The 27,466-nt window shown below is 58.5% G+C and overlaps 2 protein-coding genes across 5 annotated transcripts; one reads left to right on the top strand and one right to left on the bottom strand.

Moving 5' to 3' along the window:
• SCYL1 (SCY1 like pseudokinase 1) lies at nt 1-10,353 on the top strand. Its single transcript, XM_079104185.1, is given in 20 exon segments — nt 1-194; nt 541-616; nt 619-656; nt 658-681; nt 893-979; nt 981-1,237; nt 1,631-1,721; nt 1,819-1,974; nt 3,862-4,020; nt 4,893-5,000; nt 5,549-5,662; nt 7,124-7,279; nt 7,832-8,020; nt 8,139-8,214; nt 8,434-8,598; nt 8,782-8,921; nt 9,491-9,562; nt 9,651-9,857; nt 9,939-9,999; nt 10,086-10,353. Coding segments are annotated over 20 exon segments (2,412 nt in total). The 5' UTR covers nt 1-83; the 3' UTR covers nt 10,211-10,353.
• Nucleotides 10,203-26,642, bottom strand: LTBP3 (latent transforming growth factor beta binding protein 3). 4 transcript variants are annotated; one of them, XM_079104181.1, is made up of 28 exons: nt 25,928-26,642; nt 22,456-22,791; nt 22,114-22,316; nt 21,818-21,923; nt 21,530-21,622; nt 21,231-21,353; nt 20,645-20,803; nt 20,364-20,549; nt 19,829-19,845; nt 19,679-19,751; nt 19,429-19,527; nt 17,524-17,649; nt 17,278-17,409; nt 17,029-17,157; nt 16,680-16,802; nt 16,346-16,468; nt 14,559-14,681; nt 14,234-14,353; nt 13,229-13,357; nt 12,761-12,928; nt 12,528-12,611; nt 12,107-12,235; nt 11,869-12,006; nt 11,641-11,781; nt 11,329-11,490; nt 11,169-11,249; nt 10,951-11,082; nt 10,203-10,854 (listed from the first exon to the last, which is right to left on the bottom strand). In XM_079104181.1, exons 1-28 carry the CDS (start codon nt 26,247-26,249, stop codon nt 10,703-10,705), a joined length of 3,909 nt encoding a protein of 1,302 aa, XP_078960307.1. In that variant the 5' UTR covers nt 26,250-26,642; the 3' UTR covers nt 10,203-10,702. The 4 variants fall into 4 exon arrangements, with proteins under 4 accessions (XP_078960307.1, XP_078960309.1, XP_078960310.1 ...); XM_079104183.1 differs by having other exon boundaries at nt 22,456-22,560; nt 25,928-26,641; XM_079104184.1 differs by lacking the exon at nt 25,928-26,642 and adding an exon at nt 23,599-23,900.
• Between the last annotated feature and the right edge of the window lie 824 nt (nt 26,643-27,466).

Below are 27,466 nucleotides of genomic sequence, written 5' to 3'. Positions count from 1 at the left end.
CCCCGCCCCGCCCCGCCCCGGCTCGGGCGGCCGGAGGACCCGGAGCGGAGGCGCCCGAGCCCGCGGCGGCGGCGGCGGGGACGATGTGGTTCTTTGCCCGGGACCCGGTCCGGGACTTCCCGTTCGAGCTCAGCCCGGAGCCTCCCGAAGGCAGCCCTCCCGGACCCTGGATCCTGCACCGCGGCCGCAAGAAGGTGAGTGCGGCCCCGCTCCGCAGGCCGCGGCCGTCCTCGGCCTCGCCTACTGCGCGCCGCCGGCTCAGCCGCGTCGCTCCCGGCCTGACGTGGCGGCGGAGGCTCGGGGCAACGGACCGGGGAGGGGTCGGGCAGTGCCGACGTGGCGGGCGGAAGGACCGAGGGACCGACGGGCAGACGGAGTGGGGGTCACGTGGGCCCGGCCGAGTCCCTAAGGGCTGACCCGGGGAGAGACCCGGCCTGCGTCTCTTTCCTTCCGCTCTGGGCCCATCTCCGAGCTGGTGAGACCCAGAGCCAGCCGAGTGGTCATCCTGGCCCCCACCCCTCTGGCCTCTCTGTCCTCCAGGCCACAGGCAGCCTGGTGTCCATATTTGTGTACGACGTGAAACCTGGCGCCGAAGAGCAGACCCAGGTGGCCAAAGCTGCTTCAAGCGCCTCAAAACTCTCCGTCACCCCAACATCCCTGGCCTACATCGATGGGCTGGAGGTACCTGCACTCTATTTGCTTATCTCGCTCTCCACCGCCAGTCTCCCACTCCTGTCTCCACTCTGTCCCTCAGTTTCCACCCCTTGATCATCAAGTAACCCCCAGATTTGGTTTTGTTTTCGCTATGGGGGGCCTATCTCCCATTTTGTTTCTTATCTCCCCTTCCTCATCCTAACCCAGCCCTGACATCCCTGTCTCTTTCCCCAGACAGAAAGTCCTCCATGTCGTGACCGAGGCTGTGACCCCACTGGGAATGTACCTCAAGGCGCGAGTGGATGCTGGTGGCCTGAAGGAGCAAAGAGTTGTCCTGGGGGCTACACCAGATAGTGAAAGCCCTCAGCTTCTTGGTCAATGACTGCAACCTTATCCACAACAATGTCTGCATGGCTGCTGTGTTTGTGGACCGAGCTGGCGAGTGGAAACTTGGGGGCTTGGATTACATGTACTCAGCCCAGGGCAATGGTGGGGGACCACCCCGCAAGGGGATCCCTGAACTTGAGCAGTATGACCCCCCGGAATTGACTGACAACAGCAGCAGAGTGGTCAGAGAGAAGTGGTGGGTGACTGGGGGCAGCATGCCTCAATCTGTCCTGTTCTGGAGGCCCCTGTAGTTTTGGGATCTCTAGACTAGCTGGTGCTCCCCTGTCCCTTGCTGCTTGACTTGGGAGGGAACCAGGGTCCCAGGACTGCTTCCAGATCTTCAAAGTAGTAGGGCAGGATGACCCAAGCCTTGGGCATTGGTGGTTCTGAATTTGAAGCTATGTGACCCAGGACAGATGTTCTTGCCTCTTCGAGCCTCAGTTTCTTTATCTGTTAAATGGGTAATGAAACCAGCTGCGCTAAGAACTGATGGGATCAGCTGCGGGACACAGCCAGAACTGTTCCAAGGCAGGAGGGAGTTTTGCACTAATGATGGTAGGCCCTGAGCAGCTCTGGCTTACTGCCACAGGTCAGCAGACATGTGGCGCTTGGGCTGCTCATCTGGGAAGGTCCTTCAACGGGCCCCTGCCTCGGCGGCTGCCCTGCGCAGCCCTGGGAAGGTAAGTTCCAGCCCTTGGCTGTCCGCCTCTTCCCAGCTGCTCTTTCCCTGTTCTTTCACCTACCACCCCTTTCCTGACACTGAGTCTTACTCTACAGATCCCCAAATCCCTGGTGCCCCATTACTGTGAACTGGTGGGAGCCAACCCCAAGGTGCGTCCCAACCCAGCCCGCTTTCTGCAAAACTGCCAGGCCCCGGGTGGCTTCATGAACAACCGTTTTGTGGAAACCAACCTCTTCTTGGAAGAGATTCAGGTAAGCCCCTCACTCCCTGTGCTTTGGCCCTGCATTCCTCACTATTGCCCTATACCCCACTTTTTAGGGTCTCTCACAATTGGACCCTCTGAAGACAAGCATGGACTACACAGGCCCCTGGATGCAACTCTGGCTCCCGCTCTTCTTGCTATAACTTCCCATGGTTGAAGTTTAGTTCTAGTAGTAGGGCCTCCTTCACAGGAGCGTGGGAAGGAGTCAGTAAGCGTGAAGTGCACAGCATAGCCATCTTTGATATCCATGGAAAACGGGTTCTGAGACTCCCGAGGATACCAAAATCCAAGGACACTCAAGTCCCTTATATAAAGTGGCATAGTATTTACATATGACCTATTTACATCCTCCCACATTCTTAAAATCATCTCTAATGGCTTATAACACCTAATAAAATGAAAGTGCTATGTAACTAGTTATTGTACAGTATCATTTACGGAACAGTTACAAAAATAAGTCTGCATGTCAGTGTGGACACAGTTTTTTTTTTTTTTTTTTTTTTTTGCAGTGCTGGGGATCGAACTCAGGGCCTTGTGCTTGAGAGGCAAGCACTCTACCGACTGAGCTATCTTCCCAGCCCAGTTTTTTTTTTTTTTTTAAAGAAATTTAGCTTTGTTTGTTTTTATGTGGTGCTGAGGATCAAACCCAAGCCTCACCCATGCTAAGGCAAGCGCTCTACCACTGAGCCACAACCCCAGCCCTGGACACAGTATTTGTTAATACTTGTTTTCTGTGGTTGTTGAATCCACGACTGTGGAACTTAGAGGGCCAGCTGTGCATGTTGGACACAGCAATACTTCTAACTCTGGTCCCCAGGTTGCCGTGCTCCGCACTGACTTGGAGGGAGAGACCTAGACCTGCCCCTCAAGGAGCAGGCAAGGAGTTAACAAGCCAGATCCCTATTTCTGGCAGTTCTGTTTACCAGAAGGAAAATAGAGGGGGTAGGGTTCTCAGGGAAGGGATCTCTTAAGGTGACATTTGAAGAGGGACCTGAAGGACATGAACGTGGGAGCTATAGGATGGTAACTGGGGGAAGTGTTCTAGAAGGGACCAGTGTGTGGGAAGATAGTGAGGAGGGCACCCTCTGCTTCACCTCTGAACCTCAGCGTTGGTATCTGCGTAGAGGGAGAGTCATAGCACTTGCAGACCTGGAGGGTTGTCACAGGGAAGGAAGGAGGGAGGCTCTGCCCTCTGCACCTACTCTGGCTAGTCACGTGTGGTGAACACAGAGAGGTGGCTGAGAATCAGGATGGGGTGAGAGACACTTCCACAGACCTCAGTGGGACACAGGGGAGAGTGTTGGCTGGCTTGGGGGGGGGGGGCAGGGAGCATTGTTGGAGGATGGGGAACCCGGGCTGCATCACAAAGAAGCCATGGGAAATGCTGAGCCCTCCTGTCTCCGGGGCAGCGGGGCAGAGACACTGTTAGGTGGAGTTCTCCTCCCAGGGCCCTTCCCTTTGGGAGCCTGTTTCCCGTTATGAGCAGTCCCTGCTGCTGAGCGAGGGTCTGATGCCCCTAGTGGCTGCTCTCCCAGCAGCAGCAGGTCAGGTAGCCAAGATCAGGACAGTCACTGAAGGCCCTGCTGTGTGCCAGGCATTGTGCCGGCAGCTTTCATGTGCTTTTTCCAGTTGAATCTTCAGAACAACCCTATGTGGTTATAGAGTTACTATTTCATTTTACAGATGGAGGAACTTGCCTAAGTCACATGGCAAGTAAGCAGGAGAGCTAGCCTTTGAGCCCAGACAGTTGGGCTCTAGAGCCCACGGCTTCATTTCTGTCCCATCAGACCGGGGGTGACTTCCTGTCCTCACTTGTGATGGAGTGATGTGTGTGCCAGGCCGGCTTCCTCCCTGGGACCTGTCCTTGCTCTCCTAGATCAAAGAGCCAGCTGAGAAGCAGAAGTTCTTCCAAGAGCTGAGCAAGAGTCTGGACTCGTTCCCTGAGGATTTCTGTCGGCACAAGGTGCTGCCCCAGCTGCTGACTGCCTTTGAGTTTGGCAATGCTGGGGCCGTGGTCCTCACACCCCTCTTCAAGGTAAGCGAGGGGAGACCTGGAAGGCCTGGAGCTTCAGAAGCTGTGGGATCCAGAGAGCTGGCAGGGTGCATCCAGACGGCCAAAGAGATGGCCCTGGGCTGGGACAGCCCTGTGGGGCATCCTGGAGCAGGAAGCCTCATCAGGGAAGACCCACATGAGGTGACTTCATGCCGGCTTCCTGGTGTTTCAGCAAGCCAGGACCACCTAAGCAGCTACAGGGAGATTGTGGGGACTTCTTGCCCTTTGCGAGCAAAGAACCCGTGCCTCCACATTTCTTTGTCCTCAGACCCCTGCTTCAGGGCCTTGACCTGCCCTCCGCTTCCCTAAGACAGATCCTCCTGGTCTGATCTGTGCATCTAGGTTCCCAGGGCCCTGGGGGCTATCTGCCCATCACCCCATTTTCCTCTTCTCTCTCCTGACCACTTAGGTCGCTGACTTCTGGGGCAGGATCCCACCTGCTTCCTTAGACCTCAGCCTACCTTTACAGGGGCACCTGCCCTTCCCCTCCCTGCCCACCCCAGGATACCCTTTTCCCCTGAAGGAACTTGCTTGGAAATGGAAAAGACAGCCATCAAGTCCTATGAAGTTGGAATCCCCAGAAATCATAGGCAGAATTCTATGTACATATGACATTCAGGCACTTGTTCATAGGGAGGGGCAAGCTTTCATCAGCTTCCAAAAGAGGCCTTGAACCTGAAAGGTTAAAGGCAGGGCTGAACCCGGGTAGGGGCAGAGGAGCTACTGAGGAAATGCCTGATGCCTCCACTCCGCTGTCACCTCCCCTGGAAAACCAGTAGAATCCCAAGTAGTCACGTGAGCCCTGTGAAGTTGTCTGCCCCGTGGCCATGGCTAAGCACTTCTTCCTCCCCCAGGTGGGCAAGTTCCTCAGTGCTGAGGAGTATCAGCAGAAGATCATCCCTGTGGTGGTCAAGATGTTCTCATCCACCGATCGCGCCATGCGCATCCGCCTCCTGCAGCAGGTGGGGACCTGGGCCAGGCCCTGCCCTGGTTTACCCACCCAGACCCACTCTGGTTATTGGGGAGGCTCCTTCCTTACCTCCTGTCCCAAGCAGGTGGCTGGAACCCCTTTCCTGGCTGCACAGGGGCCCCAGAAACATTCCACAAGTGAGGGAGCAGGGAGGCCAGGCTGTCAGGAGGTGGAGCTGATCACAGGGCTCCTTGGCAGTCTTGGGAGTGCCCAGACTACAGGGCTCAGGTGCCATCCCATGGTCACCCTGGGATGAGTGGGGATACAATCTCTCCTGCCAACCCAGGGCAACTGGGAACACTACACAGGGCTGATAGGGTCTAGAGTGGGGGACTCTTGTGAGCCAGGAAGAACTGGTGGCTCTCAGGTCCCAATCCCTTTCCAAGTGCCAGAAGCATCAGGCTTCCTAAGGTCAGACACACAGGCATAAGGCTTAACAAGCTAACCTGCTGGCCAGTGGGACATCTAGAGTGGCTCCAAACTTGCAGGGGGTGAGAGAGGGGTTGGCTGTGTTCTCACCCCCCCACCCCCGGGCTGCAGATGGAACAGTTTATCCAATACCTTGATGAGCCAACAGTCAACACCCAGATCTTTCCCCACGTTGTGCATGGCTTTCTGGACACCAACCCCGCCATCCGGGAGCAGACGGTCAAGGTAGGTGTGGCCAGGCAAACAGTGGCCCTGGTTTTCCAAGGCATGTTTCCAGGACACAGAGGCCTTGGCTTCTGCTTTCAGGTCTGAGCAGATTATGAGTGGGGCGAGCACCACCATGCTGTGAACAGGCACTCATTCTGGTCCAGGCTGTGGAGGCTGTCCTGCAGTCAGTGGTGGGATGTGGTGGGTATGACCTACGGTCCTTCCCACAGACCTCACTGAACATCTCCGTGTGCCCATCCTGTGCCCTGGGCTAGTATGCAGTTTGCACAAGGCAGCCCAAGCCCCTTTCCCTCAAGGGGTATAGAGAGTGACCTGGCAGACAGGAAACAGAATTAGAAAATATATATTACATCAGAAAGTGTGGAGGAGTGGGGAGAGGAGGGTTTGTAGTTTTAAAAATGGGACTACCTTTCTTAGGAGGTGTCCCTTTAAAGAAAGGAGGTGAAGGATTCAGCCCATGAAGAGATGGGGAAAAAATGTATTTCCTGCAAAAGTAACAGCAGGTACAAAGGCCCGGAGGTTGGAAGCTGCCTGGCCTATAGAAGTAAGAAGTAGTAGAAATAAGAGATTTAGCATGAATGAAAGGAAATGGCCATAGGAGGTGAAGTCAGAGGGATAATGCTTGGGTGGGTGCCCGGGCCTTGTTGGAATGTTGGGATCCTGATGCATTCATTGGGAGTGAGACCAAGGCCACTCTGGGGTGGAGGATAAAACAGAGCAGTGCTGTGGTCTGAGTGAGGAGCATGTTTGTGGGAGGAGGCTGGGTCCTGGTTTGGCCAGCTCTGCTGATGGCCAGGTAGAGATGTGAGCAGGCTGCTGGTACACACACGTGAAGTTGAGAGAAGTTTTGGCAAGTGGAGCACCCTGGGAGCTGTCAGCTAACAAAGGGACATTTAAAGCCATGAAGTAGGTGAGATTACACAGGGCCCCAGTGTTAACTATAAAACGGGCCAAAGGATTTGCTCTGGGTGTCTGAAGGTTAAGATCTCAGCAAAAGGAGCAGTCAGTGAGGTTGGGGGAGGACCAGGACTCCTTTCCTGGTAGACCAGAAACAAAAATTTCAAAGCAGAGGGAAAACTTCCGGTGACAGGGTGGAGGTGGGGTGTCAAAACTACTAAGGGGTCAAGTTTGATGAGGACAGAATTGACCATTGAATTTAGTGACTTGGAGTTTATTGGTGACCTCAGCCTGAGCCCATTTGGGATACTGTGGACAGGGAGTGTTCCTCTGAGAGCCTGATGGACTGCAGGCAGGAGAGAGATGGGAGAGAGGAGTGCAAGACTTTTGAGGTCTTACTGTAACGGGGGACAGTAGAGGGGCTCCCCTTTCTCAACATGCCAGGTTGGCCAGGACCAGGCCGAGTGGACTTTGGCAGACTTTGGTGGATGCCAAAAGTTCTCTTACAGGAGGCCATTCCTGCCCTGCCCCACGACACCTACTGTCCCCTTCACCCCACAGTCCATGCTGCTCCTGGCCCCAAAGCTAAACGAAGCCAACCTCAACGTGGAGCTCATGAAGCACTTTGCCCGGCTGCAGGCCAAGGACGAACAGGGCCCCATCCGCTGCAACACCACAGTCTGCCTGGGAAAAATTGGTTCCTACCTCAGTGCGAGCGTGAGTGTCCCACAGCTGCTACAGAACCATGACCTCCTCTGGGGCCAGGAACCCTGTGTGTGTGGTCACTCATCCCCCCACACACAAAGGCTCCGGGAGTCCTGTTAGCCCCAGTGTCTGGGCGCCTGCAGGTGGAGTGAGTTGTGTTAGGTCACACAGTGAGTAGGTGTGAATCTGGGATCTGAACCCAGGTTGGCGTGCCCCAAACCTGTGCGCATCCCCCAGTTTTGTAAATGTGACACCAGCCATGCCCAGTTAATAGGAATGGATGAATGGGGTCAGCAGGGCAGGGAAGAAGGGAGGCACATACTCCTGCCCCAGGGGGGCTGCTGCTCTGGCCCCTGTTCCACTGAGGCAAAAAGGAGTCTAGGGTTCTAGGAGGAAAAACCCAGAGGGAGTTGTAAGTACATTTGTGCCTTTTAAGCTGTTCTCGATACACATTCTCAGATGCTGGAGGTCCCACGGTTGGCCCATTCTGGGAGTAAGACCTAGAGGTTTTGGGTCCCACCTTTGACTCTGCACTTAGGAGTTCTCTCCCCTGCCCCACCCCAGACCAGACACAGGGTCCTCACCTCTGCCTTCAGCCGGGCTACTAAGGACCCATTTGCGCCATCCCGCGTTGCGGGTGTCTTGGGCTTTGCTGCGACCCACAATCTCTACTCAATGAACGACTGTGCCCACAAGATCCTGCCTGTACTTTGTGGCCTCACTGTGGACCCTGAAAAATCTGTGCGGGACCAGGTGAGGCATAGCTGGGCTGGGCCATGGGGCTGGGACTCTGGGTTATGTCTGCATCCTAGCCAGTCTGGTAGGCTCTCAGGAACCCTGGAGCCCCAACTTAGACCCTTCTACTCCACAGGCCTTCAAGGCCCTTCGAAGCTTCCTGTCCAAACTGGAGTCTGTTTCTGAGGATCCCACCCAGTTGGCAGAAGTAGGTGAGTGGTCATGCTTGTGTTCCCTCTTCCCCCACCTCCATGTTCTTGACTGTCATCTGGCATGTCCCACCTCCACTGCAGTGTCCATTTCACAGATGGGAGCACCTGGGCCTAGAACAGGGAGGGGACGATTACAATCATTGTTATGGTGCTTGCCTTCCTGTCACCTCCCTGTGGAGCCTGTGGTGCCCACGCCTGTCCCTCTCTCTTATTGCCCAGAGAAGGATGTCCATGCGGCCTCCAGCCCTGGAATGGGAGGAGCTGCAGCCAGCTGGGCAGGCTGGGCCGTGACTGGAGTCTCCTCACTCACCTCCAAGTTGATCCGTGCGCACCCCACGGCTACACAGGCTGAGACCAATGTGCCCCAGAGACCAGTGCCAGAGGGTGAGTGTCCCAGCTGTTATCCGGCTCCCCCTGGGATGGTGATAGGGACACAGGGGATGGAGTGGGGTCTGGTCTCCTTGTGGGTTTCCTGGGTTCCCCTTCCTCCCGTGTACCCCTTCCCCCTCAGCAACCTCTGCCTTGTCCCAAGACCTCCCTGAGAGCTCCAGGACCTCTGTTCTCTAGGACATCCTGCCCCCACCCCCACACCCAGCTGTGCCACCCCCACAACCTCAAGCCGCTGGGAGATGCAGGAGGACAAGGACACAACAGAGGACAGCAGTACTGCTGACCGATGGGATGATGAGGACTGGGGCAGCTTGGAGGTTAGTGGGACTAAAGAGATCTCCTCAGGGGACACCCAGGTCAAAGCCACAGGCTGCCATTCCAGGGCATATGGGACCTGGCTGGAGTTGGGCCTATACTCATCTACACAGCAGCCCTGACAGGTAGGCCGAGTTGGCCACTGTGGGCCAGAGCCAGCAGCTGAGCCCCGCCCCCAACCCGGGGGTTCCCAGGAGCAGGGTCAGAAATGAGAGGCAGGGCAGGCAGTGCTTAGGCTGCCCACTGGATTTCTCACTCTCCTGTGTGTCCATTGTTTGCTCCAGTGCCCACCCAGCCCAGGGATGGCAAGAATAGTCCCCCGTCCTGCCTCCTCTAAAACCAGACCAGGCATGCTGCTGGGGTGACTGAGTGTGGGTGGGGGAGGGAGCGGGGCTGCTCTGAGTGAATTGTGACAGAATCCTGGCCAGTTTCCCCATCTGCTGACAGGGAAGCAAGTGAAGGAAGATAAAAGAGCAAAGGGCTGAGCTAGGTACAGGCCTGGGTCAGCTTATGTGCCCTTTGGAGGGCTGGGTGTGTCCTTACTCATGTCCCTCTCCTTCTCACACTGCAGCAGGAGGCTGAGTCTGTGTTGGCCCAGCAGGATGACTGGAGCACCAGGGGCCAAGCAGGCATAGCTGGACAGGTGAGCTGGGTCAGGCAGGTATGTCTGTGGGGTGGATCTGGCTCCTGCACTTGGGCAGGCCCTACCACTCCTTCCCACCCTTCTGCAGGTCAGCCACCCAGAACACAAATCTCCTGAGTCAGACTGGAGCAACTGGGAAGCTGAAGGCTCCTGGGAGCAGGGCTGGCAGGAGCCCAGCTCCCCAGAGCCACTCCCTGAAGGCACACGACTGGCCAGCGAGTACAACTGGGGTGGCCCAGAGTCCAACGATAAGGGTGACCCCTTTGCTGCTCTGTCTGTGCGTTCTGGCACCCAGGTATGGGTCTGTTGAGGGTGCAGGCTGGGGTAGACATTGGCCAGGAGCTGGCCCCCACAGCAGCCCACACTTCCTTTTCAGCCCAGGCCAGAATCCGACTCCTGGGGTGAGGACAACTGGGAGGGCCTGGAGACTGAAAGCCGTAAGTCCTTCCCCTGGAGGGCTGACAGACTAGGGCTCAGGGCAGGTCAGGTCAGCCCTCAGTCTGCCTCCCTTTCCTGACCCCAGGGCAGGCCAAGGCCGAGCTGGCACGGAAAAAGCGTGAGGAACGGCGGCGGGAGATGGAGGCCAAACGGGCAGAGAAGAAGGCAGCCAAGGGCCCCATGAAGCTGGGAGCACGGAAGCTGGACTGAACCTTTGGGGTGGCCCTCCCAGCCACGGAGAGCAGGCCCCGCGGATGTATTTATTGTACAAACCATGTGAGCCCGGCCGCCAGGCCAGGCACATCTCATGTGTACATAATCAGAGCCACAATAAATTCTATTTCACACCCCTGTCCCGGGCTCAGCTAGCCCCTCCGCAGTGGCTAGGATCTGGTGCTGCTCAGCGCAGTCCCTGCCAGCCACAGATGTGAACATCAATTTGCTTTGAAAGCCAAGAGTAAACTGAAGAGGCACGATCCAATTTATCAGCATCTAGGAATCATCCTCAGGGAGCAAGGCTGACAGCATCCTGCAGACCACCAGTACCTGGGCCCGGTGGAGCCTAGGGGTGCTGAAAGGGGTCCGTGGGCCCCAGAGGGTTCCTGGGTCCATGTCCCGATTTGGGGCAGGAAAGAGACCGAGCTCACCCCCAATGTCAGCGAAAACCCGTCGGTGATTGCGGAGGTGCAGGCTGTGGGCCTGTCAACGGCGGCGCTGGGGCACACAGGCCCCATGCTGGCGGCTGCGCGCGAAGCCGGCTTTGCAGACGCAGCGGAAGGAGCCGTTCGTGTTCACGCAGCGCTCGCTCTTGCACAGAAGCCCGCGCTGGTTCAGTTCTCGGCACTCATCGATGTCTGTGTGGGGAGACAGGTGCAGGCTTCGCTTAGCTTCTAGTTCCGGCCGGGTGCCGCCCCGCCCCTCCGCTGCCCCGCCCCCGCTGCCCAGCTCACCAACGCAGCGCGCGCGAGAGGCGTCCAGCTGGAAGCCACCGGGACATTCGCACACCGCGCCTCCCGGCCGCGGCACGCACCGGCCGCTCACGCAGCGGCACTCGTCCGAATCCTCCTCCGAGCTGTCCTCGTCTGTGAGGATCAGAGGAATTACCGACGGCAACCTTGCCCCCTGCTGATGGTGCCGACCCGGCTTAGTCCCCCTAGGCCCTACTCACCTCGCGGGGGCTTCCCCAACAGCAGGGGGCTCGTGTCCCAGAAGGAATTACTCTCACTCTGCGATGTCGGACACTGGGACCCTGGGAAGTGTAAGGGGAGGTGAGCGACGTCATCGGTGTACCCCGGCTACCGTCCTCACACTTCCCTCGCACAGCTCACCGGCGCTACGCGGCGGGCACGGGCGGCACTGGGCGCCCCAGCCGCGGCCCTGGCGACAGCAGCAGTCATCGAAAGTGAGGGCAGGCCCGGCCAAGGGGCCCGCACACATGCCATCCTCTCCACGCTGACCCCAGCAAACGTCGCGCCGCTCCGGGGCACGTTCTGCGAAGGGGAACCGGCGTCAGCTAGGAGCTGGAGGAACAGACAGTCCTCGGTTCCACCCCACCCACGCCGGTGTCGAGGCCCCAGGCCCCGGGGCTCCACCCTATGGACAGGGTCCGAGAGTCGGCCCAGGACGGCCATCGCCCTCACCCGCCGGGCTCTCGGGGAGCTGGCAGTCACGGCCGGACGGCCCAGGCACCCAGGGCGGGCGACACTCGCAGCGGTAGGAGCCCGGTAGGTTGACGCAGCGGCCAGGGCGGCAGGCTGCCGGGTCCTGGCACTCGTCCACGTCTACGGGCAGCGATGGGTGGGGGTGGCAGTCACAGTCGGTCCGGGCCCCGCCCTCTCCTTCCCTAGGCTGACCTGCGCGGGCCTCACCCATCTCGTCGGGGTTCAGACACTGTCGCTGCGCTGGGCTGTACTCCGCCGGGGGCGTGCAGGCGCAGCGGTAGCCGCCGCGCGTGTTTTCACACACTCCGTTCCGGCAGTTGGACTCGTCCAGGCATTCGTCTACGTCTATCGGGAGGAAAAGTGCGGATGGCAGGGGAAGACCTGGAGTGGGGCGCTTTGCAGGCCTCGGGGCGCTTTCCCCTGGCCGCTGGCGGGCTGCGCTCACCCACGCACTCCAGCAGGTTCCCGTCGTAGTAGAAGCCCTGCTTGCAGTAGCACTCGTAGCCAGGCTGTGTGTTCACACACTTGCCCTCCTTGCAGATCTCCGCCCCGAACAACACGCACTCGTCGATGTCTGCGGGGTGACGAAGCGTGGGCGCCCAGTGCCTCCACCTACTAAACTGCCGGACCCGCAGGCGGAAGGGGTGGGCGGGGCTCTCGCAGGGAGGAAAGCCAGGCCCGCGGGAGAGGATTTTCCTCCAAAGATTTGAGAGTGACGGACCCGGAGTACAGGAGCGGGAGGGTGGGGGAGGCGGGCATGTGTGGGCGGAGCCTGCCCACGGCCAGCCCATCCCGCGCCAAGCCAGCACCCTGAGCCAAGCCTGGGGGCGGGCCCGACGGGTGGGAGGAGCTGCGCTGGGGCTTACCACGGTGGGCGGGGATGCCGTAGTTGACAATGTTGTTGTCCTGCGTGTAGCCCTTTCCGTCGGGGCAAAGGCTGTGGAACTCAGCTGCAGGAGGGAAGGAAGGAGGGCCGAGTGTGAGCCTGCTGGCCGGAGCCAGCTCCCCGGTTCTCAACTACCCAGCAGGGAGCCATTTTCCCATTCGGTTTCCTGATGCACAAACTAAGGCTCTGGGGAGGGGCCTGCCGGCGCCTGACCTGAGCTGTAGACTGGACAAGGATAGATTTCACAGTGGTCTCCCCATCCGGCTCCCAGTGAGCAACAACACTCCTGCTGGGTGACGTTAGTGGCCAATACGCTGTCGCAGAACACCGTATCATCGAAGTTAAGGTAGCACTCCTTCTTGTGGTGGGGCTGCTCCACCTCTGAGGGGGAAGGCAGCTCAGAGTCATGCAGATAAACTGCCCCCCGCGTTTACATTGCCCACCCACCACATCACTGCCCCCACTTTCCTGCCCTCCCCCCCTTTAGCACCATGTGAAGCCCTGTTCCTTCCTCCACATGGTGTTCAGGCCCTTAGAGATCTGGCTCAGCCAGACTCCCCCAGGCAAGAGAGATATCTTTCTGTTCCCCAAATCCAGGAGGATGGGAACAGGACATCTCTGAAAGCCAGCTGCAGCTCAGGGGAGTTGTGGAGTCTGAGGAAAAACTGGGAGGACACTCACCCTCACAGCCATGCTGGTCCTGGGTAGGGGTGAAGCCCTCGTCACAGACACAAACGTAGGAGCCCTGCAGGTTCTCACAGGCCCCATGGGGCAGGCACAGGCCAGGGTCCTGGCTGCACTCGTCTATGTCTGGGGGGAGCAAGGGGCACAGGAAGCAGGAACAGAAGTGGTTCTGACAAGACCCAACCCTCATTCCCTGGAGTGTGTGCTGAGGGCCTGAAATTCCGAACCTGAATTTCCCGTGATTTCAAGTACACACCACAGAGATCCCCTCTGGTCCAGGTAGGTGGGTAAGTACATTCATCCTTCCTAAGATCTTCAGTGTCTCCCAATGACAATATATGAAGTCCTAACTCAGCTCGGCATCTAAGGACCTTCAGTTTGCTCTCTTAACACCTTTTAGTCCCATCACTCTCCAGCTCCCTCCAACCCCATCCTCAGCATTACAGATATTTGCTCTCCTTCAAACAAACAGCTTCCAGATCTCTGTGCTTTGTAAATACTGTTGGGGAGGATGGTAAAATACCATCCAGTGCCTTCGTCTGGGAACCCCAATTATTATGCTTCAAGTCCCAATTCAATGGTCATCTCTCCACTGATCGCTAGTCCAGACCTTTCTTGACACCCCGCACTCCAAACTCTGAAATTAGTTTATATATCACCACCACACCACAATACCACCACCACCACCACCACCATCAGAGGCTGGGAGCCCCTGGTCAGTGTTGAATACTTGGTACAGAGCACAGAACCTGGCAAACAGTAGGATGAATGCACATAAGGGTGACTTGTAAACTGGACTACATCTGTGGAGAACTAGCTGAGCAGTGCAGGCACAGAGTAAGCATCACCGAAGCACTCACGTCTTTATTACCCTTATCCTGTTACTCAGGTGAAAGAGTGGAAGGACAGGTGAGCACAGAATGGATGGAAGCCAGAGAGGCCAGTGTATCTTGGGGATTACTGCACCCTGCCCCTCAGAAGCGCTCAGCCAAGCTCTCATACCTTGACACTTCCTGCCACCCACCAGACGATGCCCCTGGGGGCACAGACATCGGTAGGAGCCGTTGGTGTTGACGCAGTCACCCCCAATGCAGGCTGCAGGGAAGTCACATTCATCAATGTCTGTAGGAGAGCAAGGAGGTGGACAGTCTTAGGGGCTGATCCCTATGCACAGCCTGAGGCTGCCAAAGCACCCCTCCCCTAGGGCTCTGGGTGGCTCCTACAGCCCCATACCACATCTGGGATCAGGACTGGGACTAGACCTGGCAGCAGGGATCTCCTGGGATAGGGTGGGACAGGCCAGCGCCCCAGCTCTAGGACCCCTCACCCTCACAGTGGCTCCGGTCCCTTGACAGGTGGTAGCCAGAGAGGCACTGACACTGGAAGGAGCCTGGTGTGTTGGTACAGATGCCATTGTCACACACGTCCCCAGCTTCACACTCATCCACATCTGTAGGGCACAAGGGTGTCAGAGGGTCAGGGTGACATCAGCCTCAGGTCCCTGCTGCTCTTCTTCCACTCCTGCTCATGGCCTGGAACACCCAAGCTGAGGCCAGTGGAGTTCAAGAGAAGCATGGGGCCTCTGCCCTGTTCCCATGTGCCAATGGCCAAGCCAAGAGCTTCAGGGCCCCTGGCTAGGTCTGATGCTAAAAAGCACAGGCCTTCATACCCTGTATAAACCCTCACCAAGAGGCCCCCTCCCTGCCCTTCCCCCCATACTGCTCTGGGTTTCCCCAGCTGTTTATTTTGTACCAGGAATTGAACCCAGGGGTGCTTAACCCCTGAGGCATATTCCCAGCCCTTGTTTTGTTTTGGTTCTGGGGGGAGAGTTGAACTCAGCCACTGAGCCACATCCCCAGCCCTATTTTGTATTTTATTTAGAGGCAGGGTCTCACTGAGTTGCTTAGCACCTCCCTTTTGCTGAGGCTGGCTTGGATCCTCCTGCCTCAGCCTCCTGAGCTACTGAGAGGTGTGCACCACCATGCCCAGATCCCCAGCCCTTTTTATTTTTGAGACAGGGTCTTGATAAATTGCTGAGGCTGGCCTCCATCTTTTGAGCCTCCTGCCTCAGCTTGGAATTACAAGCACACACCACCATGCCTGGTTTCCCAGCCTTTTAACTGGTGCTCTGCAGGCCCCAGGGCTACCATCCCCTCTTTCCATCAAGCATCCTCTTGTCATTCCTTCTCCCTCATCTCCACCTGCTCCTGTGTGTCAGTATCTACCAAGTTCTGCCAAATCTCCCCTTACCCAACTCACCCTCCTTGGCTGAGCAAGCCTCACCTCAACACTCTGTAGCTCCCATAGTCTGTAGTCAATGGTTCCACATAGGTATGTCTGGCCCAAGACTACCGAACTACCAACCCACATGGCCTAGCCTCTACTGCCATCTATCTCCAGCTGAGAAGCCCATGGGGCCCACAGGTTCCCCCTGGACAACATGGAACTCAGCATCTTCCCTCCCAAATATGTCCACCCCTGGGTACCATATCCCGGTGGGCACCACATCCACTGAATTACCAAACCAGATACCTGGAGGGTCTCTCACTCCCCTCTCTCCTTCACCGCGACATCCAGCCAGCAAGTCCAGTTAATCTGCTTTAATATTTCTCTGATATCACATCATTTTCTGGCCATTTTGAGGCGACTATTCATCTCTTCCACTACTGGCCAGCGAGCTGTTCTCTCTCCTCCTTCTTTGCTCTGCTATTCCTATTGGTCCTTTCACCCAGTCCAGTGCTGGTTTCCAAGGAGCACCCCAGCTGCACCCAAGTTCCCAGTTCTGGGTCTACAGTCTGTACCCTAAGTCCTCTGAATCCCAGCCCTTAGCCAGCCTCTTGGTGCACTGTAAACATTAGGGCAGGGATGCCCCTCACCCCATCTTTGATATTTTTTTCCCATTAAATTTAAGGGACATGCATTGCAAACGCAGTTTCAAACACTGCCTCCAAACACTTCCCACCTGGAAACTCTGCAGCCTCTTTGCTGAAAAAATGAGCGACTGGATACAAGAGCTAGGGAATAAATTAGTCACCTCCCGTCCACCTGTTTCGACTCCCCGTTTCAGCGCTCAAGCGCTGGGAGGGTAGCACCGGAGGGCATGCAGGAGCTCACCCACGCAACTGCGGCCGTCCGTCGCCGGCGTGTAGCCCTGGGCGCATGTGCACCGGAAGGAACCCGGGAGGTTCTCGCACCAGCCGGGCGAACAGGGACTGCCTTCCGAGCACTCGTTGATGTCTGCAGCGTGGAGAGCTCGTTTCAGACTCTGCCGCACCGGAGGATGCGCGGTGTCGAGGAATGGATCTCCTCTGCCCAGGGTTGGTAGCGGGGCGCTCCATCCCCAGGATGCCCGGCCCTCGAGGCGCCTCAAGCGGCCCCTAGTCCTGCTCCCGCCCTGACCCGATCCGGGAAGGGCCCCACCCATCAGCCTTGGAGTCCCCGCGCTCACCGCGGCAGGCCCCGCCCCCCTGGCTGCGATAGCCAGGCTGACAGGCAATGCACTTGAAGCTCCCGGGTTTGTTCTCGCATTTGCCATCCGGGCAGGAGCTAGGGTCCCGACACTCGTCAATGTCTGCACAGGAGAAAGTAGGAGGACCCATCTGGGGACAAGTTGGCTGGCCTGGCGCTCAAGGTCCTTGGCAGGGCCTCTCTCCGTCACAAATCAAGAACAGGGTCCTTTGGGGCTTCCGAACCCCAATCTGAGAGGCTCAGAGCTGGGCAGAGATTATCGCAAACTCCCCCCATCCCTGATCGAGGGACATCTGAGGTCCACCCGTTGGTCTGGATGGGTCCCCCACCTTCGCACACAGGCGGTCGGGAGGCTTTGAGCCGGTAGCCAGGGTAGCAGTTGCACTTATAGTGACCCGGAAAGTTGATGCAGAAGCCACCGTCGCCGCACAGATGGGGCTTTGCGCACTCATTCAGGTCTGAGCAGGAGAAAGGGATCGCAAAAGACCAGAGGGTGGAGGAAGGGTTACGCAGAGCATAGGAGGTGAGCCCGCTCCACCCAGGAAACCCGGTGCTGCCGCTGAGCGGATGGCGCTCACCCACGCACGAACGCCCTCCGGCGCCCACGTGCAGGCGGTAGCCTCGGTTGCAGTGGCAGTTGTAGGAGCCTCCGGTGTTCATGCAGATGCCTCTCCCCGGGCCGCAGGGCTCCGCCTCACATTCGTTCACGTCTGAGAAGGATCGGCGAGTCAGGAGACATCAAAGGAAGTTGTGAGCCCGGTTTCCCCAGGGCCACTCACCCGCGCACCTGCCCGACTGCCCAGAGCTGCTTGGCGCTCACCTACCTACGCAGTAGCGGTGCTGCGGGTGCGACCGGTAGCCCGGGTTGCAGTGACAGGAATAGTCCGAGGGGCCCGGGACGCACTCTCCGTGGCCACAGATGTTTTGGTTCAGCCGGCATTCATCTGTCTCTGCAGGCACGGGAATGTCAGCGGGCCAAGAAAAGCATATTCACCTGCCATGGCCCCAGGGCAGAACCTGACATCCAGACGCACTGACCCGGATACCTAAATCAGGTCACCGGGTGACTTCAGGTTCCTGTACACCCCATTCCAATCCTAGGATTTCCTACACTTCAACCCGGTAACCCCCGTGTCATGATCACAGATAGTCCCAAACAAGGACCCCAGGTACCAGACATCCCTGTCACCTTCATACCAAGACCTTTCATACTTCCATTCCCACTCACTCCAAAAGCCTGACCTCTAGTCACCTCAAACCAAACCACATCCCCTCAGGGTCCCAGTCGTCCCACTACCCTTACCCAAGGGGCTCTGAAATCCCTTTCTCCCCAGTCACCTTATGGCCTCAATCACACCAACACCCCTTGCCCCAGGGACCTGGGTGCTCCATTCCAGAATGGTTGATTACCTGCCCTCCCAAGGCTGTCAGGAGCCCTTCCCTGCTAATCCTAACCTTCATCACAGCTGTGCACACAAGGTCTGAGGCAGGAACATTCCTCACCCTGTTTGTTGCCAAACCCAGGATTCCCTGCTTCCTCTTCCTCCTTCCTTTGATCCCAACATCCAGCAGTCTTATCTCAAGCACCCCATCTGACTCCCACTAAGAGCCCAGGAGTGGGCTGAACTCTGCTCTGCCCACGCCCACCCGACCCACTAGTGGGCTTCCGTAGGCAGCGCTCTCTTCCCCTGCAGTATTTCTCCACGGGTCTCCTCAACATCCTCGCCAGGTGCCTCATCCTCTGCATTCCCACAGCCCTTGGGACAGCCACCTTCCACCTGAGCCCTCGCTCCAGGAGCTCACGCAGGTCCAGGGTTTCAGGTTGACAGCTCCCTTGTGGCTTCGGAGCCCACGCCAACACAAGCTTGACTCTGGCTCAACTGTGTGACCTGGGCAAGTTATTGACCCTGTCTCGACCTCTGTTTTCTCATCTGGAAAACGAGGCAAGCAAGGCTAACTTTTCAGCATGAGAAGGTTAAATGATATGTCGTCTGTGGAACTCTCTAGACAGTGCCTGGCTCAGAGGGATCACTCAGTCTGAGCTAGCAATTTTGATGTTCAAATCCTTCCAGACACTTCCCGTAGCCTCTGGCATCAGATCCAAACCTCTGAACAAGCCTCCATGGCTTCTCCTGGCTCAGAAATACCCATCTGTGTCTGGTTTCTCCCTCCTCCAGCCAAACTTCTCTTCCCTTGGAATGTTCTTTTCCTCAACCTGCAGGCCTCTCCCTTCCCCACTTCTCCTTGAATTTTTAACAATCTCTAAAACCCTGCACAGAAAGTTTTCTCTCGATAATACTCTACATATTATCAGAACACCCAGATTTCCTCCTTCTCTGATTTATTTTTTCATAGTATTTATAAGAAATTCTAGGTTTTTTACTGATCGATCTGGTTTTTGTCTGCTCTGTAAAGATAAGAAATTCTTATCAATTTTTGTTCCCCCAGTATCCCCAGCACCTCAACAGTGCTGGCAAATAGTTGAGTACTCAATAAATACAGGTCGAATGAATGAAAGTCCTCAGACTCTCTACCATGCTGCCTGGGCCGGCTGAGAGCGCGGTAGGAGCCCTCTCTCATCGGGACTTCCCAGAGCCCAGCCCTGGGCAAGTGTTAGCCTGTTAACGCTACCGCTACCGAAAGATTGAAGTGGGGGCGGGGTGGTGGTGGTGGAAATTAAGTTGGGGGCGTGGCCCATCTAGGGCGTGGCCTTGCCGGGCAGATCTTACCTGTGACCTGAGTGGGGGCGATTTCCACCGCACTGCGGGAGGGGGGCAAATCCGGCAGGAACCAGCGCATGGTAGGTGGTGAGGGGCGGGACATCAGCTCTGCAGGCAGCAGGAAGGCTCCTAAGAGGCTGAGCATCCCTTATGCCCCCAGGTCATATCCCAGCTTCCCTGTCCCCCAGTATCTAGGCTGTTAACTGCCCCCACCCCAGACTTAGCCCCTGAGAATTCCTCCCTGCAGTGCTTAGCTCACCCGGGTAGGGTCGCGCAGGCGAGGTGGTGGCTGTGGGGTGGCTCTGCTGCACAGACCGCTCCTCACTCACTGGCTGGGGGTTACAGTAGCGTGAGCCCTTCCTGAATCCCTCACCTGCCCGGCTCCTCCCACCTGGGCTCTCATACTCACTGGATCGGTGGTCACCCCTAAAAGGGAAAAAGATGGGAATATTGAACACTGGGGTGGGAGTCAGATCTGTATGGTTAGGGTCTCTCTCTCTTTTTTGGTACCAGGGATTGAACCCAGGGGGGCTTAACCACTGAGCCACATCCCCAGTCCTTTATTTATTTTTATTTTGAGGGTCTCACTAAGTAGCTTAGGGTCTCACTGAATTGCTGAAGCTGGCTCTAAACGTGTGATCCTCCTGCCTCAGCATCTCCAGCTGCAGGGATTACAGGCATGTGCAACTATACCCAGCTATGTTTGGGGTCTCTGGGTCAAGGGTCTAGAGATAGCTCCTGGAGTTAGGGTGTGTTGTGTGGTAGTCAGGGGCCAGGTCTGGGGAGCAATGGTTGAGCAAGGTCCTTGGGTTACAGATCAAGGCTTAGGAGGTCATACCCATGGTCAATTTTCTGGGGCTCAGGATTCAGGTAAGGGACTAGGAGTTAGGGCTTAGACTGTGAGGTCATATGTGTGGATCAGGGGTCAAGGGGTCAAGCCAGACCTCTCTCTTCCTCTGTGTCCTCAGGTGGTGGCGCCCGACTGGGGTTCTCAGGGAGCTGCTGGGGCTTGGGTGGCCCATCAGGGTGCAGAAAAAGGGAAAAGTCACTTTCACCCTGGATGGTGAGGGTCTGATGGGAGGTGAGGATGTGGTACCCCTTCCCAGCTGGGCAGATCTCCTTGAAGGCAGCTGTGGTCAAGACAGCAGACACAGAAGTGGGTGTTTCCCAGACAGGTGATGCACATGGATGGACCAGCCCCCTGCCCTACATACCCCCTGCATACCGGTGCCATCTGCTGGGCAGCGCTGACACCGCGCACCCCAGGCCTTGCCCACACTGCAGCAGCAGAGCTGTCGGGTGAGGCGTGTGGTCAGGGGGTGCTGGCACTGGTGCTCAGGGCTCACCAGGCGGAAACATAGGCTCTTCTCCTCTGGCTTGTCGGCTGCAGGGGGGAGTGGGGAGCATGGGCATCTGGGATCAAGCATTGCCCACATCCCTCTGTCCAGTTGCTCCAGGCCTTGTTTCTCTGGCCCATCTCCATGTAGCCCTGATAGATCTCATGTGATTCCTGAAATCTACAAGACCACTGACCCCTGATTCCAGCTGCTCTGGGCTTTACCCCTCCTTCCCATTAAGCCTTGATCTATAGGACCCTGACTTCATATAAGCCTTGATGTCATGTGGCCTCTAACCCAAGACCTCATGTGACCCCTGACCCCTCTGAGCTCTGATTCTGTCTGCTCTGGGCTTGGTTTCTTCTGCGGTCAACGCCTGACCCCTCCTCTGATCTCTTCTGACCTGACTCTTGCTGCTGGGAGCTCCACCCTTCCCACCTGTGCCTTCTAATCTCCCAGGACCCTGTGTCTCACCAATGCACTGTGTTCGAGAGGGGCCCAAGCTATGGCCAGGTGGGCAGACGCAGCGATAGGAGCCAGGGTTGTTGAGGCAGTCACCATGGCGACACATGCCTGGCATCGCGCATTCGTTGATATCTGTGGTAAGTGGGAGTTTGGTTTCTCTAGTCTGGGGCCATAGGGTGGCAGCAAGCTGTTCCAAGAACCTCAGGGTCCTACCCCAACCCTGCCTCTTCCCTTGCCCACCTTGGGACCTTCTCCACCCACCACAGGCCTGCTCCTCCCCAAGCTCACAAATCTCCTACTGGCCATACCCTGGCAATGGGTGCTGTTGAGCCTCTTGTAGCCCTGGGGGCAGTCGGCACCCACTTCCCCACGTAGAGGCCCTGGCTTCTGCACCCCTGTGTCTGCAGAGAGAGGACAGCATGGCAGGGGAGTAGGGGGACACCGCAGGTCTTGGGAGGGAAAAGAGGCCATTAGGGAGGTCAAAGGGAAAGGAGGGAGGAATTTGGGGCCTCTGGGCTGAGACTTCTATGGCAGGGGTGGGAGGAGGATGGGATGGGTGGTCCTGTGGGGGAGCCCCACTGAGACCAGGCACTCACACTGCAACTGCGGGCACTTGTGGCACTTGTTTTGGCCCCAGGCAGTGCCAATGCTCCCGCAGCAGTCTTCCTGCTTGGTGAGGCCAGGCAGGGGGTTGCTGCCACACTAGGGATAGGGGTGCAGGGTAAGGTCACAGAGTGCCCTGTCCTCGCGCGCCTCCCTCCTGGGGCCCTTTCCCATCACCTCCCTCCTCCCCCTTCGTAGCCTGCAGACCCTGCAGTTTTATGCAACTCTAATGAGCTGGGCAGGGAGACCCTGAGCTGGGCGGTGCACTTGGGACTGGGGATTCACCCACCGGCTGCTTGGGCAGCGTGTCCTGGAAGCAGCGGCCCAGGGGCTTCTGGGTGGGTGGCCGTGGGTGCGGGGGTTTGGGATGCGGCAGCAGAAGCTGGGCCGCAGCCGGGCCTTCGGCGTTGGACCCCTCGATGCGATGCACTTGGACCGAGGCCTCCGGCGGGTGGTGGACCCGCACGTTCACCACGGGGGGCGGGGCCTGCACTGGGGGCGGGGCAGGTGGCCTCAGGGCTGCCTTGGAGGGTCGCAGTGCTGGGATTTTCCCCGGCTGGTCCCCTCCGGAGTTCAGTCATCCCTGTGCCCGCCCACCTCCACCCCCTCGGGTTTGCCCATCCTCTAGTACCTTCTGCTGAGGTCTGTCCCGGTCCTGGCCCCAGGGGCACCAGGAAGGCCGCATGCTGCGCAGGGGGCCCCTCCCCTGGCCCAGGAGGGTCAGCGATCACCTGCACTGCGTAGATGGCGTGCTTGCTGGCCACAGGCTCGCCCTCAGGAGCCAGGGGCGGTAACGCGCCTGTGGACAGGGCCCCGGCCCGGCCCAGCCCTGGGCCTGAGCTGCCGGTGCCCCCGCCAGCTCCTCCAGCGGGCACCTGGCAGAAGCGCCCGGTGAAGTCCGGGGGACACAGGCACTGGTTTCGGGAGGAGCACTGGCCGCCGTTCATACAGGGCAGAGGGCACACCACTGGAGGTGAGGGAGGTGCATCAGGGCCTGGGCTGAACCCAGCCCCCAGGCCTGCCCTCGCCCCGGCCCTGCCCCAGCACAGTCCTGCACCCCCGCCCCCCACCTGCTGCCTTGTCACCCACTGGCTCCGACCTCCTTGGGAAGCTAGTTGTGTGTGTGTGTGTGTGTGTGTGTTTGGGGTGAGTACCGGGGATTAAACTCAGGGGTACTCGACCACTGAGCCACATCCCCAGCCCTATTTTGTACTTTATTTAGAGACTGAGTTGCTTAGTGCCTCACTTTTGCTGAGGCTGACTTTGAACTCATAAACCTCTTGCCTCAGCCTCCTGACCCTCTGGGATTACAGGTGTGGCCATCGTGCCAGGCCTGAAGCTGGTTTTGATAATGTATCACACATATGGAAACTGCCCTCTCTAGGTCCCCAACACCATTATACCCATGGTGGGTTCTGGAGTTTTAAGTTTCTAACTTCAATTCTAGCCATGCCAGGAGCCAGATGTATGACCCTGGGCAACTTCCTTCCCTTGCCCTTGCCTCGGTGCCCCTCATGGAGATGTGTCCATTCAGTGAAGCAAGGACTGTACAAACGCTTAGCACAGTACAGGGCACACGGAAGCAACCAATGATGGGGGCCATCATGTGTGAGCAGCCTGCCCCTCCTCTGGCTTTCCCCTGGAGCCTTCCCTGGGCATGGGAGTCCTCCCTGGGGCCTCCTCCTCTTCTCCCTACATTCTCCCCCTCATTCAGGTCTCAACCCTCCCTCCAGACTGGCCCCTCTCCCCTGCCCTCTGCCTTGCCACTCCTCACCTCACCACTGCAAATGATGTCCCACCTCTGAATACAACCACAGCCCCCAACGTCTCCAGGACCTTTCTTGGGCATCTCCACCACGCATACTGTCAGAAATCAGCACCTCTGTCTATCTGGGCTCAGCATGCACAAGTGACCCTCAAGGTTCCATCCCTCTTGCTCCTTCCTGCCCCATCTTTCAGTCTCACTAATGTCCCACGAACTCATCTCCTCTGCTCCCTATGGCCTTGGGTCCTCCCCTGAGTCTGGCCCTGCTACCCAGACCCTCCATGGCTTCTTGCCTCCCTTTTACCTGTCCAAAATCCCATAATCCCCAGAAACTCCCTGCTACACCCCAGCTCACTGCTTTCGTCCTTGCCTAGACATGGGAGGCTCCGCACGGCCAGCACCTTCTCTTCAAACCATCCACCTCTGCCCTATCCCTGTGCGTCCTATGCCCTAGGACTCACCCTCCTCTGGTCAAGGTGTCCCTCTTTTCATGGCTTTTCCTCTACTCCAGAGCCCTGTCCCCCACCCTCCAGTTCCACGTATTCCAATCTGATCCTGCTTCTCCCCAGGAAGGGAGCCTTTTCTTCATATTCCACCCGAGTTCCCTCTCCTAAGCTACCACCCTCTGCCCAGACTGGCCTGGAACTTGTTTGGTTATAGTTACATCTGTCTCCCCATAAAGTACTTTGGAGGACAGGGCCCCAGCTCTAGGTCTCAGAAAGAGTTCAGGGGGATGAATGAAGGTTTGACTGAACAAGAGGTGAGAACTTTCTGTTGCTTTGTCACATGTGCTTCAGTCTGGGGCCCTGAGTTCCTGAGCCAGCTCCAGCCCTGTTCCTGTCTTCCCCAAGGCTGCCTTCACTCCCAGGGTGGGAAGGTGGCTCTGCTGCTCTCTCTGGGACACCCTAAAAAGTCTCATAGGAACAGCTCCCGTTCCTGGCCAACAGCTTGGGCTAAGAGCATCCCAGCCCATCCTGCCTTGCCTCTGGGGACCAGGCCTCCCAGGGCAGAAGAGGTGTGTCCTGGGCCAGGGGAGGCAGGATCCTCTCCTTCCTGCCTCCCTGTGAGTCACCCATAGTGGTGAGAGTGACCTCCCAGTGACACCCGCCCACTGTGGCCTGGGCACAGAGCCTGGGGGATGTGGGCAGCACGGATGGAGACAGCAGCCTGCACAGGATGACCAGTGGGTCTGGGAGGCCAGGAACACATATACTCACACGCAGTCATCTGGTCACACACGCAGACTCATTCTGACACCAACACAGGCTCACTAGGTAAACACTCCCATGCACTCCGACAGTGACTGCAGACACACACCCCTGACAGCAACACAAGACACAGACTAATCACAGTGTGCCCAGTATGTCACTCCAAAGCTGGAGCTTGCCCCCATACACACAGGGACCACGAGCATGTGCGTGCTCACACACACACACACACACACACACACACACACACCCTCTATCTCCTGGGAATTGTGAACCACTGGAGTGGGGTTCCTCAGGTCTGGAGCAGGTAAGTGAACAGGGGACTGCGTGAGAGGGGCTGTTTTGCTGGTGCCATCTTGGGCTCAGCCTAATTACCCTGTCCAGGAGGGTAATTACTGCTGGGACACCTCCCCCAGCCTGGCCCACAGGCCCAGGGGAGGAGGCCCAAGCCCCAGGCCTGGCCCTGTGAACACAGACCTGTAGAAGGGGTGGGTTCTAGGCTGAAGAGGAGGTCCTAAGGGCTTGGGCTGGGGTGGGGAGGCTCTGAGGACCTTTGAGGCAGAGATTTGAGAGTTTATGGGGAGACATAGGAAAGGGAGGGGCTGAGGACCCAAACCAGCGCCCACCTTCCCGCCTGCGCCTGGCTTGGTCTTAGGTCTCAACCCCCTCTCTTCTCTGACCCTGCCGATGACTAACTCCCTCCCCCACCAGTCCTGACCTTAGCTCCTCCTCCCAGAAAACACAGGTGTCTACTCCCGGCAGGGCCTGCTTTCGACATTTTTAAAAGATGGGGAAAGATTTCTCTCAGACTTTCTGCCCTGCTCCTATATCTGAAGAACCTGTGCACTCCCTCTCAGAGCTCAGCATCTTCCAAGACGCCGGTGTCATCCAGGACCCCGTCCTAGGCCCCAACCTTAACCCAAAGCTTCAGTGGCCAGGCCTCCATGTAGTCCCCCAACTCTGGCCTTCAGGACTGAGTCTTCCAAGCCACTGATGCCCCGGGGGCCCCAAATCTCTGCTCTTTGTGCCCCCAGCTCCCCATCTTTATGCCTGAGGCTCCACTCTGAGTCCCACCTGGTCCTGGCGCCTGTCCTTCCCAGCTCCCCCTTGCCCGAGTCCCTGGCCCTCACCCACGCGGAAGCCGGAGCCCGTGAGTGTGTCGGTGCTGTGGCCGTTCTCTCCGATGAGCGTCATGTTGGAGCCCTGCTGGCAGCTGTCCCGACACTGGCCCTTGAGACAGGTCCGCTTGCAGATCACCGGCGCAAAGACCACCTTGAAGCGCTCGCGGGCCAGCGCCCCGCCCCCGCCGGCGCCCCGCTCGCCGGCCGGCCCCCCCTCGGCCCCGCCGCCCGGGCCCAGTAGTGGCAGCAGCAGCAGCGCCAGCAGCCCCGCCGCCCCCGCCCCGCGCATCGCAGGGGCCAGGCCTCCGGCAGCCCCTCGGGGCCCGGGCATCCGGGGCCGCTGACCCCGGGGGGCGCGCCCGGACGGGGCGAGGGGCCCCGCGCCGGCGGGGATCTAGAGCCGGGAGCCCGGGACAGGGGTGGAGAGGGCAGCGAGGGAGAGGAGCCGAGGGAGCGGGCAGGGAGGGGACGGCAGGCGCGAGTGGGGGCCCACTGCGAGGCCAAGAGATGGAGGCTGGACTGCGGGGAGCCCAGAAACTTCCCGGCCCTGGAGAAGCCAGCCAGGCCCCGAACTGAGGCCGGAGAGTGGAGGCCGGAGCGAGTGGAGGCGGAGAGGAGGAGCGAGGGGAGAGGAAGGCCGGGCGGCCGGCCCGCTCCGCGCCTCCCCCTGGCCCGGCTCCTCTCCGCGGCCGCCGGGAAGCAGGGAGCGCGCGGGGAGGACGCAGGAGAAGTGAGCAGTTGTTTTCCCTGGCTGGAGCGCGGCGCAGCGGCGGCGAGGGGGGCTGGGACGCTGGCCCCGGGCCAGGGAGACAGTTTTTTCTGTTTCAAGCGTCGTCGCTGCCGCCCGGAGGAGCGCGGGTGTGCGGACGGGCGGGCCGACGCGGGGCGCTCCCCACCCAGATGCCCGCCCCCGCCGGAACCGCGCTGGGCCCTTTCCAGGGAGTCCTCACCTGGGACCCAAGGGCCGTCCCGCCAGATTCCTCCGGGCGGGGCCGGGAGGCCCGCGTAGACCTCCCGGCCCCGCCCGGTCAAAGCGGGAAACCGAGACTGGGGGAGGAAGATGGGCTTTGACCAGGGTCAAAGGATGATCGGAGGCCGAGTGGGGCTGATCATCTCTTTGGCAGCCGCTCTTTCACATGTGGGGGTATCACACCCCAAAGTCACTTCTGCTTAGTCCTGGTCCTCTCCCCTCTGAGGTAAGGACTCAGGAAGGGCACCTTTTTGGTCAGGGCTCAGATCCCAGGAAGAAGTCCGTGGGGTCGGGAAGAGAAGCAGAAAGAACAAAGCTAGAAACCCAGCTTCCCTGCCAAGCCCGCCCCCCACCCCACCCCCGCCCCATTTAGAAGGCTTCCTGGTGCCCACCCTGCCACCTCCCCCCCTTCCCCGTCTGGCCAGGCTGGCGGGGCTGGCTCGGGGCCTCAGACACTCTGGAATCGCCAAGGTCTGAGCTCAGGACCTGGCCCCCTTCCCAGGCTAACAGCCGGGAGGCGGGGGGTGCTGCTTAAGGGCCCAGGGGGCTGGGGAGGGGCACAGCAGGGCCCAGAACAG

The sequence above is a fragment of the Sciurus vulgaris genome, assembly GCF_902686455.1.
Source record: "Sciurus vulgaris genome assembly, chromosome: 11".
In the NCBI taxonomy this organism is placed as follows: domain Eukaryota; kingdom Metazoa; phylum Chordata; class Mammalia; order Rodentia; family Sciuridae; genus Sciurus; species Sciurus vulgaris.
Note: the sequence above shows the minus strand (reverse complement) of the source record. Positions and strands in the feature narration are given on the sequence as shown.